Source organism: Aegilops tauschii, chromosome 3 (genome assembly GCF_002575655.3).
Source record: "Aegilops tauschii subsp. strangulata cultivar AL8/78 chromosome 3, Aet v6.0, whole genome shotgun sequence".
In the NCBI taxonomy this organism is placed as follows: Eukaryota; Viridiplantae; Streptophyta; class Magnoliopsida; order Poales; family Poaceae; genus Aegilops; species Aegilops tauschii.
Window position 1 is genome coordinate 55,579,445 of NC_053037.3, and position 16,654 is coordinate 55,596,098.

Genomic DNA, 16,654 nt, shown 5'->3' on the forward strand with positions numbered 1-16,654 from the left:
GTATATGAGTTCCGTGGGGAGAACTGCTTCTGCCTCGTATACCAGGGCAAAAGGTGTCTGGCCGGTGGCTCGATTTGGTGTCGTTTTGATCGACCAAAGAACCGCCGGCAGTTCATCAATCCAGCGCCTTCCGCTCTTGTGCAGCTTGTCAAACGTCTTTGTCCTCAGGCCTCGCAATACTTCAGCATTCGCCCTCTCCGCTTGGCCGTTGCTCCGTGGGTGTGCCACGGAAGCAAAACAAACCTTGCTGCCGAGGTCTTGAATGTATTGCATGAAGGCGTGGCTAGTGAACTGCGTGCCGTTGTCGGTGATGACTCTGTTTGGCAAACCAAAACGGCAGACCAGTCCCTTGAAGAATTTGACAGCTGACTGAGCAGTCACCTTTCTCACTGCTTCCACCTCTGGCCACTTTGTGAACTTGTCGATTGCAACGTACAACTACTCAAAGCCCCCGACGGCGCGGGGGAAAGGGCCCAGTATGTCGAGTCCCCAGACCGAGAATGGCCAGGAGAGAGGGATTGTTTGAAGGGCTTGGACTGGTTGATGAAGCTTCTTTGAATGGAACTGGCACGCTTCACACTTGGTTACTAGTGCCGTCGCATCCTGGAGAGCGGTGGGCCAGAAGAAACCTTGCCGGAACGCCTTCCCAGCAAGGGCCCTTGACCCTATGTGGGAGCCACATATGCCTCTATGTATCTCTGCCAACAGCTCTAGTCCTTCCTCTCGGGGGATGCACTTCAATTTCACACCGTTCGGTATTCTCCTGTACAGGACGTCATCGACGAACTGGTACAGGGCGGACCGACGGGCTACTTTTTCCGCTTCTTCCTGCTCCTCAGGAAGCTCCCCCGTTTGGAGGAATCGGACGGTGTGCTGCGCGCATGCCGAAGCCTGAGGCTCGACGGCAAGGACCAAAGGCATCTCTTCCGCCATGGGAGCGGTTGTCTCAACGGCCAGGGCCTAACGCCCCGCCGGAATCAGTTGCTCTTGGGCAGGCTCAGCGTCCGCGGCAGCACCCTTGCCGGCAGCCCCGGGGGGCTCGGTAGGAAAGTACTTGCCCGGACCTGATTTTCTTTGCTTGTTCTGCCCTTTTGATGGATCGACGGATGGTTGGGTTAACCGGAGCAAAAAGGTACCTGGTTCCACAGGTAGCTTGAATGCGGCACGCTTTGATAGGTAATCGGCGATGTCGTTCTCCACTCGGGGGACGTGCTCCGCCTGGATACCGTCAAAGCGCTCCTCCAGCCTCCTAACCTTATCTACGTATGCTTCCATCAATGGGCTCTGATAATCCTTGTTGACCTGCCTGACAATGAGCTGCGAGTCACCCCTGACGATGAGCTTCTTATCCCCGAGGTCTGCCGTGATCCTGAGACCGGCAAGCAATCCCTCGTACTCGGCGGTGTTATTGGTGGACATCTCCCTGGGGAAGTGCATCTGGATCACGTACTTGAAGCGCTCTCCGGTGGGTGTGACGAGCAGCACGCCAGCACCGGCGCCTTGCAGCGAGAAGGCTCCATCAAAGTACATGATCCAGTTGCGGTCTGCTTCCTTGCCGGGGAGAGTAGTCTCCTAGATTTCTTCGTTAGGCGTCGAGGTCCATTCTGCGACGAACTCTGCCAGGACTCTGCTCTGAATTGTCGAGGTACTCTCAAACTTCAAACCGAAACTTGATAGCTCCAAGGCCCATTCCACAATCCTTCCAGTTGCATCAGGGTTGTGCAGTATCCGTTGCAACGGGAGGTGGGTGACGACAGTGATCTTGTGGGCTTGGAAGTAGTGACACAGCTTCCTCGAGGCCATAAGGAGGCCGAAGAGCAATTTTTACACACCGGAATACCTCGACCTAGCCCCCTGCAAGAGGGAGCTGACAAAGTAAACCGGGTGCTGCATCATCTTCTTCTTCGGCACCACTTCACTCGACCGCGCGGGTATTGCCTTGGCGGCACCAGACTCTGCCGGGGGCCGCGCCATGTCAGCACCAGGCCCTGCCGGGGGAATCTTCGACTCGCCATCCGCTGGTTCTGCCGTCGTTGCTGCCTCCTCGTCGACCTCCCTCTGTGCCACCAGTGCGGCGCTGACCACTTGATTCGTTGCCGCCAGATACAGCAGTAATGGCTCTTGTGTTTTAGGCGCAACTAGTGTTGGCGTGGAGGAAAGGTATTTCTTCAGGTCCTGCAGCGCGGCCTCAGCTTCTGGGGTCCACTCCATTGGGCCCGCCTTTTTCAAGATCTTGAAAAAGGGAAGGGCGCGCTCAGCGGACTTGGAGATGAACCGGCTCATGGCGGCAACGCAGCCAGTGAGCCGACGCACATCCTTGATCCGCCTGGGCGCCTCGATCTGCTCAATAGCCTTGATCTTGTCTGGGTTTGCCTCGATCCCGTGCTGTGACACGAAGAACCCGAGAAGCATGCCGGACGGGACACCGAAGACGCACTTCTCAGGGTTCAACTTGAGGTTGATCTTGCGCAGGTTGGCAAACGTCTCTTCTAGATGTTGCACAAGAGTCGGCCCGTCCTTGGTTTTGACCACCATATCATCCATGTAGGCCTCCATATTTCTATGGAGCTGAGGCTCAAAACCAATTTGGACCGCTCTTGCAAATGTTGAGCCAACACTCTTTAACCCGAAAGGCATTCGTAAAAAGCAATACGTACTGATGGGGTTGTATACCTAGGGTAGGGTCACAGGCCTGTCCTATATACCTCTCCTAAGGGCATCGCCCTAAAGCCAGCAGCAGAAGAGAGACACCATCATTCACTCGACTCAAGACACTCCACTCGGAATTATCAAAGCATTCGACCGCGAAGAAGATTAAAAGTCACTCGGCAGCAACGGCTAGGCATTTACTCTGTAGTTTTAATGATCATTTATAGTCCTTTATAACTAGCGTTACCTGGAACGCTCTGTCTTAACTTACATTGAACCCTTGGCGTCGTGGGATGGCTGGGGTCCTGTGGCACTCTATATAAGCCACCCCCCTCCTCTGGCACAAGGGTTCGCATCCCCTGTAACACGCATACACATAATCCAGTCGACCGCCTCCAGGCACCGAGACGTAGGGATGTTACTTCCTCAGAGAAGGGCCTGAACTCGTAAAACACTTGTCAACAACTTCACCGTAGCTAGAACCTGCCTCTCCATCACCTACCTCCTTCATACTGTCAGTCTTAGTACCACGACAGTTGGCGCCCACCGTGGGGCAGGTGTTTTAGCGTTTTTCCGGTGAAAGTTGCGTTTTCTCCGACTCCCATCATCATGGTTTCTGGTGGAGGTTTGGCCGAGGGGCGCGAGATCCGTCTCGGAGCGCTCACCTTCGTCGCCGACGACTCCGCTTGGCTCCAGGAGGCACCACTCGACGTCGATGCGCTCCCCGTCCGCGGGGCTACGCACTTTCATGCATGCGTCCGTGGCGTGCTTCTCCTCCAGCCGTCGACCCAGTATTGGTCGGCACCTGTGGCTTCCTCGCTCCCCGCTACCCGCCGGCGCAAGCGTTCCGGTCGGTCGCGGCTCCAGCGGTGGGCGAGACACGCAGTGGCTCGTCAGTGGGCCGCCCCATAGGTCACGGCAATTGAGCCTGATGAAAATCTTTACGGCCTGTTCGATCTGTCGACTCGCTCCGTTGGGACCGCATCCGAATGCGGTAGCAGTGACCCTGCGGCAGAAGTCCTGATGGTCGACGGACCACGCAGTCCTCCAGGCTTCGACCGCAATGATGGCGGAAACGGTGGCGGCGATCCACCACGCGTTCATGAAGAGTACCGCCCTGAATCTCTTTCCTCTCGACGGAGGGAAGAGCTCCGTCGCCGCAACATGGATGCACTTCACACTCCAATCGTGGGAGATACCCCCGAGGCCCTGGCCTTGGAAGAAGCGTGCCTGGCCAATCTGGCCGAGCACACTCGACTGGAGAACCTTCAGCACGCGCTGGACGAGCGGGCTCGGGAGCGACGCCCGGAATCCAGTCGACGTCAACTTTTTCCACCGCTGACTCAGGTATACCGAACTCCAATCCAGAATCTAGCAGCAGCAACCCAAATAGCAGAGTCGATTCAACCCTCTCAATCAGAGGCTGGCAGAGGCTTGGCACAGATCAGAGACTTGCTTCGGGCTGCTGGGGAGTTGAACACAGTGGTGTCCCAGTCACGCAATAGGATCCATAGTGAGTCTGTAAGAGCAGATACAGTTCAGTCGGCCCATAGCCCAAAATCGCCCCTGCGGCGTGAGGGACGTGGAGATCGACAAGATCGGTACAGGTACAACGAGCAGCCAGATTACCGTGTCCAAGCTGATAGGCGTTGAGTGCCCACCCCTCCTTTGAGGAGCGGGTCTTATGCACCTCGGCAGCATGATGACAGACGTCCCCCCAGTGGTGGACGAGGGGTTCCAGTCCACCCCAGAGGGCCAGGGTTTAATGTGAGATCCATTCTTGTTCAAAGTCCAGTCGACAGGAACAGGGCATACAGGGAAGGCCCTGCCAGAGATCAACCGACTGGAAGCAGAGTGCATGTTTCCGGTCCCGAGTGTTTCAGTCGAGCCATCAGAACAGCTGTGATTCCTCCCAACTTCAGGTTGGCGACTGGAGTCAGCAAATTTACTGGATCATCCAAGCCTGACACTTGGCTTGAGGATTACCGAGTGGCTGTATAGATTGGTGGAGGGAACGATGATGTAGCTATGAAACATCTCCCTTTGATGCTGGAAGGGTCAGCCAGAGCATGGTTGAACGAACTGGCACCAGGCAGCATTGACAGTTGGGATGAGTTGGCCCGAGTGTTTGTTAGGACCTTCGAAGGCACTTGCAAGCGACCGGCAGGGTTGACGGAATTGCAGTCCTGTGTTCAGAAGCCAGGCGAGACCTTGAGAGACTATATTCAGAGGTGGATCACTTTGAACCATACGGTGGAAGGAGTGTCAGATCACCAGGCAGTCTGCGCCTTCAAAGAAGGCGTCAAGTACAGAGAGTTGAATCTGAAGTTTGGTCGGACTGGGGACATGACCCTCGGTCGAATGATGGAAATTGCCACCAAATATGCCAATGGCGAAGAAGAAGACCGACTCCGGAGTGGCAAGCATAAAACAGTCGCCCAGGATACTGGAGGAGGGAATTCCAGTCAGAAGCAGAAACGGAAAGCTGAACCAGCGGCTCCTGGTGAGGCATTGGCAGTGACCCAAGGAAAATTCAAGGGAAAGCCCAAAGGGCCATGGAATCCCTATAAAGTGAAGGATCAAGATGGCAACGATGTGTTGGACTTACCCTGCCATATTCATACCAAGAAAGATGAAGAGGGTAATTTCATTTACCCAAAGCATACCACTCGACAGTGTCGACTCCTGATCCAGCAGTTTCGTGATAAACTGCCCAAAGAGAAGGAGAAAGAGTCGGATAAGAGTGATGAAAAGGATGAAGATGATGATGGTTTTCCCAACGTCAATTCCACTCTGATGATTTTTGCTGATGTCAAAACTAAAAGTCGACTGAAAGTGATTAACAGAGAAGTGAACATGGTTGCCCCGGCAACACCGAGCTATCTGAAGTGGTCACAGACCGCCATTACATTCGACCAGTCTGATCACCCAGTGCACATTGCCACCCCTGGGAGGCAAGCGTTAGTGGTCGACCCAGTGGTTGAAGGCACCCGACTGACTAAGGTGCTGATGGATGGTGGCAGCGGCCTGAATATCCTGTACGTGGAGACCTTGAAGGGGGTGGGCATTCCGATGTCCAAACTCAGCATGAGAAGCATGAGCTTTCATGGAGTTATCCCCGGCAAGAAGGCCCATTCACTCGGCCAAATTGCGCTAGATGTGGTTTTCGGTGATTCCAAGAATTACCGAAAGGAAAAGTTGACTTTTGAGGTCGTGGATTTCCCGAGTGCCTATCACGCTATCTTGGGCAGGCCCGCATATGCTCGTTTCATGGCTCGGCCATGTTATGTCTACCTCAAGATGAAAATGCCTGGCCCTAAGGGAGTGATCACTGTGACTGGCAATCGGCAAAAGGCGGAGGAGTGCTTCCAGAAGGGCTCCAGGATTGCTGATGCACAAATGGCAGTAGTCGAGTTGCAAGAATATCAGAAGAATGCAGATCCGAGTGATTTGCTATGGTCCAAGAAACCGGCAACCGACTCTGCGTTTCAGTCGTCTGGTGAAACCAAGCCGGTTCACATCCATCCGACTGACTCAGAGGCTGCCCCGACTCACATTTCCACCACCCTCGACAGCAAATAGGAAGAAGCGCTCATCCAGTTCCTCCGTCAGAACCGGGACATCTTCGCATGGAAGCCTGCTGACATGCCGGGTGTGCCCAGGGGACTGGCTGAGCATCGTTTGCGAGTCAACCCAAAAGTGAAGCCAGTGAAGGAACATCTTCGTCGGTCCGCCGTACAGAAGAGGAAAGCTATTGGTGAAGAGGTGGCTCGGCTCCTGGCGGCTGAGTTCATTAGAGAGATTTACCACTCCGAGCGGCTTGCCAATGTTGTCATGGTCCCCAAGAAGGACGACTCACTCCGCATGTGTATTGACTTCAAGCATATCAATCGGGCCTGCCCGAAAGATCATTTTCCTCTCCCCCGAATCGACCAAATCGTCGACTCGACTGCGGGATGTGAGAGATTGTCCTTTCTGGACGCTTATTCCGGGTACCATCAGATCCATCTGTATGGGCCCGATGAAATAAAAACGGCGTTCATTACGCCATTCGGATGTTTCTGTTACGTCACTATGCCGTTCGGCCTGAAGAATGCATGAGCCAAATTCATGAGGATGATTCAAAAGTGCCTGCTCACTCAAATCAGTCGGAATGTGGAGGCATACATGGATGACATCGTGGTCAAGTCACAAAAGGGTTCCGACCTGTTGGCTGACCTTGCTGAAACCTTTGCAAATCTCAGAAAGTATGATATCAAGCTCAATCCAGCAAAGTGCACATTTGGAGTCCCTGGCGGAAAGTTACTCGGTTTTCTCGTTTCCGAACGAGGGATCGATGCTAACCCAGAAAAGGTTGGTGCTATACTCCGAATGAAACGCCCTGTGCGTGTGCATGATGTCCAAAAGTTGACTGGATGTTTGGCTGCTCTAAGTCGATTCATTTCTCGCCTTAGTGAGAAGGCGCTTCCTCATTACCGACTGATGAAGAAGGCTGACAAGTTCGAGTGGACTGATGAAGCTGAAGCAGCGTTTGCAGAGCTCAAAGCCCTGCTTTCCACCCAGCCGGTGTTAGCTGCCCCAATCAGCAAAGAACCTTTACTGCTGTACATTGCAGCCACTGGACAAGTTGTTAGTACTGTGCTCACGGTCGAGCGAGATGAAGAAGGAAAGGCATACAAAGTTCAGCGCCCAGTGTACTACCTCTCTGAAGTTTTGACCCCTTCGAAGCAAAGATATCCACACTATCAGAAGCTTGTCTATGGGATATACATGACTGCGAAGAAGGTTGCTCACTATTTCTCTGATCACTCCATTACAGTCGTCAGGGACGCACCACTATCAGAGATTCTGAACAATAGAGATGCAACTGGTCGAGTGGCCAAATGGGCGATTGAACTCCTTCCCTTAGGCATTGAGTTTGAAGCAAAGAAAGCAATCAAATCCCAAGCAATAGCTGATTTCTTGGCCGAGTGGATCGAACAGCAACTGCCGACTCAAGTTCACTCAGAACACTGGACCATGTTTTTTGATGGCTCTAAGATGTTGAATGGTTCCGGTGCTGGGGTAGTATTGGTATCCCCCCGAGGAGACAAACTCAGCTATGTCCTTCAGATTCACTTTGATTCTTCTAACAATGAAGCCGAATACGAAGCACTTCTGTATGGGTTACGTATGGCCATTTCACTCGGCGTCCGCCGCCTCATGGTCTACGGCAACTCAGATTTGGTAGTCAATCAAGTGATGAAGGAATGGGACGTCAGAAGTCCAGCCATGACAGGTTATTGCAATGCAGTAAGAAAGCTGGAGAAGAAGTTTGAGGGGTTGGAGCTTCATCACATACCCCGACTGAAAAACCAAGCAGCCGATGATCTGGACAGTTATGGTTATCACTCCCGACTGGACAGTTCCGTATATTGCATATATTCTCAGGAAAGAACTCCCAGAAGATGAAGAAGAGGCTAGGCAGGTCGTCCGTCGATCTAAGGCCTTCACAGTAATCAGAGGGCAGTTGTTCAGAGAGAGTACGACTGGAGTCTGTCAGAAGTGTATAACACCAGAAGAAGCTCGAGTGATCCTCAATGATATCCACTCGGGGACCTGTGGTCACCATGCGTCCTCTCGGACCATAGTGGCTAAAGCATACCGAGCAGGCTTTTTCTGGCCACGAGCAAACGAGATGGCAAAGGAGATAGTGGACAAGTGTGAAGGATGCCAGTTTTACTCCAACATGTCTCACAAGCCTGCGTCAGCCCTAAAGACCATTCCACTCGTCTGGCCTTTCGCAGTCTGGGGCTTGGATATGGTTGGCCCACTCAGAACTGGAAGAAGCGGATTCACCCATGTGCTTGTGGCAGTCGACAAATTCACTAAATGGATTAGGCTAAGCCTATCAAGAACCTTGAAGCCAGCACTGCTGTTACCTTTATCAGAGAGTTAACCTTCAGATATGGTGTTCCTCACAGCATCATCACTGACAATGGGTCGAACTTCAATTCTGATGAGTTCAGAGCTTTCTGTGCTTCCCAAGGAACACGAGTCGACTATGCCTCAGTCGCTCACCCTCAGTCGAATGGACAAGCAGAGAGAGCAAATGGATTGATTCTTAAAGGCTTGAAACCCCGACTGATGCGTGACCTCAAACACGCGGCAGGAGCATGGGTTGATGAACTTCCATCAGTCTTATGGGGTCTGAGAACAACTCCAAACCGGTCGACTGGTCGAACTCCGTTCTTCCTAGTCTATGGAGCTGAAGCAGTACTCCCGGTGATTTGCTTCACAATGCCCCCCGAGTCGAGCTTTTCTCAGAAAACGAAGCAGAGCAAGCACGGCAAGATGCAGTTGACCTCTTGGAAGAGGAAAGAGAGATGGCCCTGATCCGGTCGACCATCTATCAGCAAGACCTGCGACGATTCCACGCCAAGAATGTGAGAGGTCGAGCATTTCAAGAGGGAGACTTGGTTCTCCGAGTAGATCAATAGAAGCCACACAAGCTTGCTCCTGCCTGGGAAGGCCCCTTCATCGTCACCAGGGTACTCCACAATGGAGCATACCATCTGTACAATGTTGAGCACAAGAGAGACGAGCCCCGAGCTTGGAATGCGGAGCTGCTCCGTCCCTTTTACACTTGAGCATTCAGTCGGTCAGGATGTAATAAAAGATGCATTTTGTAGTTTTGATTATCAAAGACAAGAGTTTTTCGATTTATCAAGATGTGTGTTGTTGATATTTGTGTCTAAAATCCCCCAGTGGGTGACTTAGCCGCGAATCCGTTTCGCCTAAGTTTCCAAAATCTTACCGAGTGGAGAGCCAGCCTCCCACTCGGGGGCTTAGTCGCGAATCCGATTCGCCTAAGTTTCAAAAACAAAAATCCTACCGAGTGGTGAGCAAGCCTCTCACTCGGGGGCTTAGCTGCAGTCCAGTACTCACCTAAGTTTGAAAAATTCTACCGAGTGGTGAGCAAGCCTCTCACTCGGGGGCTTAGCTGCAGTCCAGTACTCGCCTAAGTTATTAAAATCCTACCGAGTGGTGAGCAACCCTCTCACTCGGGGGCTTCGCTGCAGTCCAGTACTCGCCTAAGTTATTAAAATCCTATCGAGTGATGAGCAACCCTCACACTCGGGGGCTTAGCTGCAGTCCAGTACTCGCCTAAGTTATTAAAATCCTACCGAGTGGTGAGCAAGCCTCTCACTCGGGGGCTTAGCTGTAGTCCAGTACTCGCCTAAGTTATTAAAATCCTACCGAGTGATGAGCAACCCTCACACTCAGGGGCTTAGCTGCAGTCCAGTACTCGCCTAAGTTATTAAAATCCTACCGAGTGATGAGCAACCCTCACACTCGGGGGCTTAGCTGCAGTCCAGTACTCGCCTAAGTTATTAAAATCCTACCGAGTGGTGAGCAAGCCTCACACTCTGGGGCTTAGTTGCAGTCCAGTACTCGCCTAAGTTATTAAAATCCTACCGAGTGGTCAGCAAGCCTCTCACTCGGAGGCTTAGCTGCAGTCCAGTACTCGCCTAAGTTATTAAAATCCTACTGAGTGGTGAGCAAGCCTCTCACTCGGAGGCTTAGCTGCAGTCCAGTACTCGCCTAAGTTATTAAAATCCTACCGAGTGGTGAGCAACCCTCTCACTCGGGGGCTTAGCTGCAGTCCAGTACTCGCCTAAGTTATTAAAATCCTACCGAGTGGTGAGCAACCCTCACACTCGGGGGCTTAGCTGCAGTCCAGTACTCGCCTAAGTTATTAAAATCCTACCGAGTGGTGAGCAACCCTCTCACTCGGGGACTTAGCTGCAGTCCAGTAATCGCCTAAGTTATTAAAATCCTATCGAGTGATGAGCAACCCTCACACTCGGGAGGGACGACGAGGTGCAGGTCGACTGCTGCCTTCTCCTCTGAGCCCCGCCACAAGTACAACATGCGCTCTGTCCTTATCCGCAAGGACGACGAGGTACAAGTCGACTGAAGTCTTCCGACTCAGAACTGCATCTCAAGATTGGTAATAGACCGGGTGAAAAACAAGTTACACTCGGAGAATCAAAACATGAGCAAATGTGGAAATAAACCAAGTTCGGATACGTCTTAAGTGTGTCCCCAACCATGGGCAAAAGAGCTCAGGCTTCAAGCCCGAAGGAGTTTATGGTTACAGGATCACTCGGCATCCCGAGGCGAATTTAAAGGATAGTACTCGGGCCCAAGCCCGAAAGAAGTTTCACTGTTACAAAATCACTCAGCATCCCGAGGCAAATTTAAAGCAAGGCATAAAGTTTTTCACTCCGCAGCGGGAGGACTAGCAGGTTCCACAAACTCATCCAAGTCGATTCCGTCCGCAATCCGAGTGGCTGCGTCAATGAAAGTCTCCAGGAAGGACTGGAAGTTGAGTTTTTTGGTGTTGGCGACTTGAAGCGCGGCGAGCTTATCTTCCCTCACGTCCTTACAGTGGACCCGGACTAGAGACAAAGCCACATCAGCTCCGCAGCGGGCAGAAGATTTCTTCCACTCCAGCACTCGGTCTGGGATTTGGTTGAGTCGGATCATCAAAGACTCCAAGTCATTCTGAAGGGTAGTGTTGGGCCAGAGAGTTGAGTCGACCCGCGAAACTGCCACTTTCAGTCGGGCGATGTAGTCAGTCACGCTCGACAGACGAGACTCCAGTCGGAGCACATGCATGGCAGCTTCGTCTTTGATGGGGGAGTTGATGGGGTCCAAGTTTGTCTCCACCCGCCCAGTCTCCTCTTCAAAGTTCGGGCAAAACTCTGCGTGCAAGAATGGAATGTGAGTCGACAGAAGCTTGATGAATCGACAATGAAAAAACAATCGGAAAAAAGATACCTTCAAGCATGAGAGACAGTTTTTGGGCAAGCCCACTCAGATAGGCCTCCAGATCCTTCCTCTTCTGCGACAACTCACTGGCTTTATCTGTCAAGGCGTCCTTGTCCTTCTTCAGTCGAGTGGATTCTTTGTTGGCCTCCTCAAGTGCAGTTTTCAGCTTGGCGTTTTCCTCTTCAAGCTTCCCTACTGAGGCGAGCTTCTCTTCAGCAAGCTTTGTCTTTTCAAGTGCTGCCTTCTGCGCCTCAACCAGGTCACGGTCCTTCTTCTCCAGAGCTTCCTTCATTTTCTCTGCAAGAGATGACAGTCGAGTCAGAGCAAGAGATGGAAGGACAGGACAAAGACAGTAAACTAAATCCTCACCCAACATACCAACTGCTCTGTCTTGGGCTTTCTTCAGATTCTCCTGGGCAAGCTTCAGGTCCAAGTTGAGCTGGATCTGTTTTTTCTCCAGCTCGGCATAACGAGCCCCAAGCTCACAAGATTTCTGCAAAAACAAGCAGTCAGTCGACGAGCTTACAGTTCAATTGCTTCCGAGCAACAAAAGGCAATTCCAACAGTTCTAAGACTACTGCCAAATCAGACATCCAACAGTAGTCTCGGGGACTACACCCAGTGGGTGCACTTAGCGTGCCCCCACTGGTTCAAATATCACTCGGCAAGGTCCGCCTTGGCCGAGTAAAAAAAAGGAAGACAAAAGAGTCGAACAGTTTTCAGACTGTCGTCGACTGCCCGCAGTCGACCACGGTCTCGGGGACTACACCCAGTGGGTGCACTTAGCGTGCCCCCACTGGTTCTGTGCCACTCGGCAAGGTCCTCTTTGGTCGAGTGAAGAATTTTAAACTACTCAGACCATAGCCGACTGCCCGCAGTCGACCATGGTCTCGGGGACTACACCCAGTGGGTGCACTCAGCGTGCCCCCACTGGAAAGTCAGTCGATGCAACTAAGTCGACCGAAGAAAAAAGGGATTACTCCAAAGACAAATCAGAAACACCCAGTGGGTGTACAGACCCGAAACGCAGACAGATGAAAAAGCCTTGGAAAGAGTTTTCAGATACCTGGACGTTGCTTTGAAGAGCTGAACTAGCGTCGTAGACCGCATGGCTAGCCTCCCGAACCACCTTCATCTGCTCCATCATCAGACCTGCTTGGCGTATGGCCTCCTTGGCAGCCTCCACTTGGTCCTCAGGGACATGGTGTGTAGGGAAGAGTGAAGGAGTTTCAGTCGGAAGTGGCACAACCGACGGCGCAGTCGATGACGAAGGCTGGGTACTCGTCAAAGGTTCAACAATGGTGACCACGGGTCGAGTGACGTCGCCTCCCTCCTGAGGCGCCGACTCCACCACAGGCGTCGACTGAATTGCCTTCCTCGCTGCTGCTCTCCTGTCCTTCCGAGTGACTAGGGGCGCTTCATCATCATCGTCGGGGAGGTTGATAATGACGCGGAGCTGCAGAAAGAAGAATTTAACATGAGAGAAGCAATCGACCGGCAGCAAGTCCGACCAACCCTGATAAAGCTGCAAAGGACTGTACCTAGGTTGGAGGTGGCAGCGTCCTCCGTTTCTTCACCCTTGTTCTTCGGGCCAGAGATATCTGAGGTTGCAGGACTGCGGTCGCAAAAATTTCAGTCGGCCATATCGGCGAATCAACCAAGACTCAGTTCACAATAATTGAGGAGTTCAAGTTCAAGATCTTACGTAGAGACAGTGGGGATGATCACTTTGATCCTTGGTAAAGCTTTGGCTGGCTTGGACGATGAAGCCTTCTGTTGCTTCGGCGCCTTTTCAGTCGGCGTCGGAGAGACTGGTCGAGGGCGTTTGGGTAGCCGGCTGGTCGACGGAGCAACCTTGCCACGATCGTTTAACGGGTCATGGGCGAATTTGGACCGACTGGCCTTACGAGGCGGGGAGTTGGCATCATCTTCCTCACTCTGATCGTCGCTGCTCCCTTCCTCCTCGCTGGCGCTCTCGCCGCTTTCCTCCGCGCTCCGTCCTTCTTCGTCCTTGCTCGGCTGCTGCGCGCCATTCAGCATCGAGTACCACTCGACTATCTCCTGAAAGACAACAAGCAAGATAATCGTCAGTCGACTGATAATCAGCAGTGGCACGATGATTGAACAAAGTACTCGACGGCTTTTGGATCGTACCTTGTCGACCTCGTACTGGTCGCTGAGAGGAACGATCCTCCGGGACCCTCTAGGATTGTCCTTACTGCCGGTGATACACCTCAGCTGCACTTCCAACTTCTCCTCTGAGATCTCCTCCGGGTGAACCCGAGTGGTGTCATTGGGATCTGTATACAACCACATAGGGTGGTCTTGGTACTGAAGTGACTGGATGCGCCGCCTGAGGAAGGTCTCCAGCAGGTCCATGCCAGTTACTCCCTCTCGGACAAGCTCCACGACCATGTCGACTAACACCTTCACCTGCGCCTTCTCCTCTGGAGCCACTTTCAGAGCAGCAGGCTTTTCCACTCGGGCCAAGGAAAAAGGGGGAAGGCCGGTCGAGTGTCCTGGGGTCATTTTGTCTTGGCAATAGAACTAGGTTGATTGCCATCCCCGAACCGACTCAGGAAGCACCATGGGCGGAAAACAACTCTTCCCTCTCATTTGGATCGCCAGACCCACGCACATCTGGATGACCTTGGTCTTATCGTCACTCGACGCGACTTTCTTGACCATTTGAGAGCGGCATGTGAAGATGTGCTTGAACAGCCCCCAATGCGGTCGGCAGCCCATGAAACACTTGCACAAGGAAACAAAGGCGAAAAGATAGACTATGGAGTTGGGGGTGAAATGGTGGAGTTGCGCCCCGAAACAGTTCAAGAATGCTCGAAAGAATGGGTGTGGCGGCAGAGAAAACCCCCGATCCACATGTGTGGCGAGGAGGACGCACTCACCAGGCTGCGGTTGTGGTTCAGACTCAACCCCTGGAAGCCGTGCCTCTCCCGGAGGGAACAAGCCCTCTTGCGCCATGTCCTGGAGATCATCCTGCGTGATGGTCGACCGGATCCAGTCCCCCTGGATCCAGCTGCGCGGCAAACCAACCCGTGACGAAGAACCGCCCCGGCTTGGCGCCCTACCCTTCACCTTCACCGATGATTTCTTCGCACACTCCAGAGCCAGCGTCTTATCCTTCACCATTGCTGAGATTGAAGCTCAGGCGGCGCGGCGAAACTAGGGCTACAGGGCGCGCGGCGGAGAAAGCAGAAGAAACAGAGGAAGGGGAAGAGGATTGACGAAGCACTGTATCAAAAACCCCGGTCCAAAACCTTATATGAAGCTGGTGCCGAATGACTGACCGGTGGTCCCAGGCGATTTCACCGGATCCCGCAACTGGCGCCTGCTCGGTACGTGGCGAAAAAGGTGGCGCGGGGATCGAGGCGCCCTTGCCTAATCCAGTCCAGTCGTTACGGACACCTCCGCCCGACGCGCTTCCCAATTTTCGAATCCCACTAAATCCGCGAACGCCAGAGCAACTTATCGGATGAAAGATTTTTTCCATATCTGCACTCGGAACCCAACAGCAAAAGTCCACTCGACGCAAGTCAAGAATGGATCAAGGCGACTGGAAAAGCAGTCGACAATTTCACTCTGAATCAGTCCGTCTCAACAGGACTCTCACAAGACATCAAAGTCCAATCGGAGGCACTTCCAACTCCTTCTCCACTCAAACCCTGAACCATTCGGGGGCTAATGATGGGGTTGTATACCTAGGGTAGGGTCACAGGCCTATCCTATATACCTCTCCTAAGGGCATCACCCTAAAGCCAGCAGCAGAAGAGAGACACCATCATTCACTCGACTCAAGACACTCCACTCAGAATTATCGAAGCATTCGACCGCGGAGAAGATTAAAAGTCACTCGGCAGCAATGGCTAGGCATTTACTCTGTAGTTTTAATGATCATTTATAGTCCTTTATAACTAGCGTTACCTGTAACGCTCTGTCTTAACTTACATTGAACCCTTGGCGTTGTGGGATGGCTGGGGTCCTGGCGCACTCTATATAAGCCACCCCCCTCCTCTGGCACAAGGGTTCGCATCCCCTGTAACACCCATACACATAATCCAGTCGACCGCCTCCGGGCACCGAGACGTAGGGCTGTTACTTCCTCAGAGAAGGGCCTGAACTCGTAAAACACTTGTCAACAACTTCACCGTAGCTAGAACCTGCCTCTCCATCACCTACCCTCCTTCGTACTGTCAGCCTTAGTACCACGACACGTACCACATGGGGTGATGAATGCTGTCTTTTCTTCATCCTCCCTTGTCATGAAGATTTGGTGGTAGCCTGAGTAGGCGTCGAGGAATGATAACAGATCACACCCGGCCGTGGAGTCAACAATCTGGTCGATGCGCGGCAATGGGAAGGGGTCCTTGGGACAAGTCTTATTGATATCTGTGTAATCAATACACGGCCTCCACTTCCCATTCGCCTTGCGCACCACTACCGGATTGGCCAACCACGTCGGGTGGAGTACCCCTCTCACCAACCCTGCCGCTTCTAACTTCCTGATCTCCTCTGTCATGAACTCCTGCCTCTCCAGGGCCTGCTTTCAGACCTTTTGCTTGACGGGCCGTGCGTGGGGGCAGACAGCTAGGTGGTGCTCAATCACCTTCCTGGGAACACCGGGGATGTCGGACGCTTGCCATGCAAACACGTTGACATTCGCCCGCAGGAAGGTGACGAGCGCGCCTTCCTATTTGCTGTCGAGGGTGGAGCCTATGGTGAAGGCCCCTCCTATGCCATCCTCCCTGACGGGCACCTTCTTGGTCCATGGGGCTCGGCTCTGGATCTCTTGTTCTCATCGGCAGAGCTCTCTGGCACGTCCTCGACGGTAGCACAACACCTCGAGGAGGTGCGCTTGCCGGAGTGGGTGCGAGAGGTCTTGCCGGGCTCCTTCTTTCCTCCCGGGCCTTCGGTGGCAGGAGCAGGTGCCTTGCCAGCAGCTGCTGCAACTGCTTCCCGGTAGAGTTGGTCGGCGCAGATCAGCGCGTCCTTCTTGTCGGAGGGGACGGAGATGATGGTCAACGACTCGGGCATCTTCAGCATGTTGTAGGCGTAGTGTGACGCCGCCATGAACTTGGCTAGTGCCGGGCGGCCGAGGATCCCGTTGTAGGGCAAGGGGATCTCAGCTACGTCGAAGACGATCCTCTCCGTTCTGTAGTTCAATTCTTCT

At 53.0% G+C, this 16,654-nt stretch overlaps 1 protein-coding gene across 1 annotated transcript; it reads left to right on the plus strand.

Annotated features, from left to right (window-relative positions):
• The first annotated feature begins 5,505 nt into the window (after positions 1–5,505).
• Positions 5,506–6,231, plus strand: LOC109748472 (uncharacterized). The gene has a single exon (XM_020307496.1). It carries the CDS (start codon positions 5,506–5,508, stop codon positions 6,229–6,231), a length of 726 nt encoding a protein of 241 aa, XP_020163085.1.
• The last annotated feature ends 10,423 nt before the right edge of the window (positions 6,232–16,654 follow it).

Bases quoted from the DNA above. Each gene is read 5' to 3' on its own strand.
- LOC109748472 (XM_020307496.1), top strand. From the start codon at position 5,506: ATGGTTGCCCCGGCAACACCGAGCTATCTGAAGTGGTCACAGACCGCC.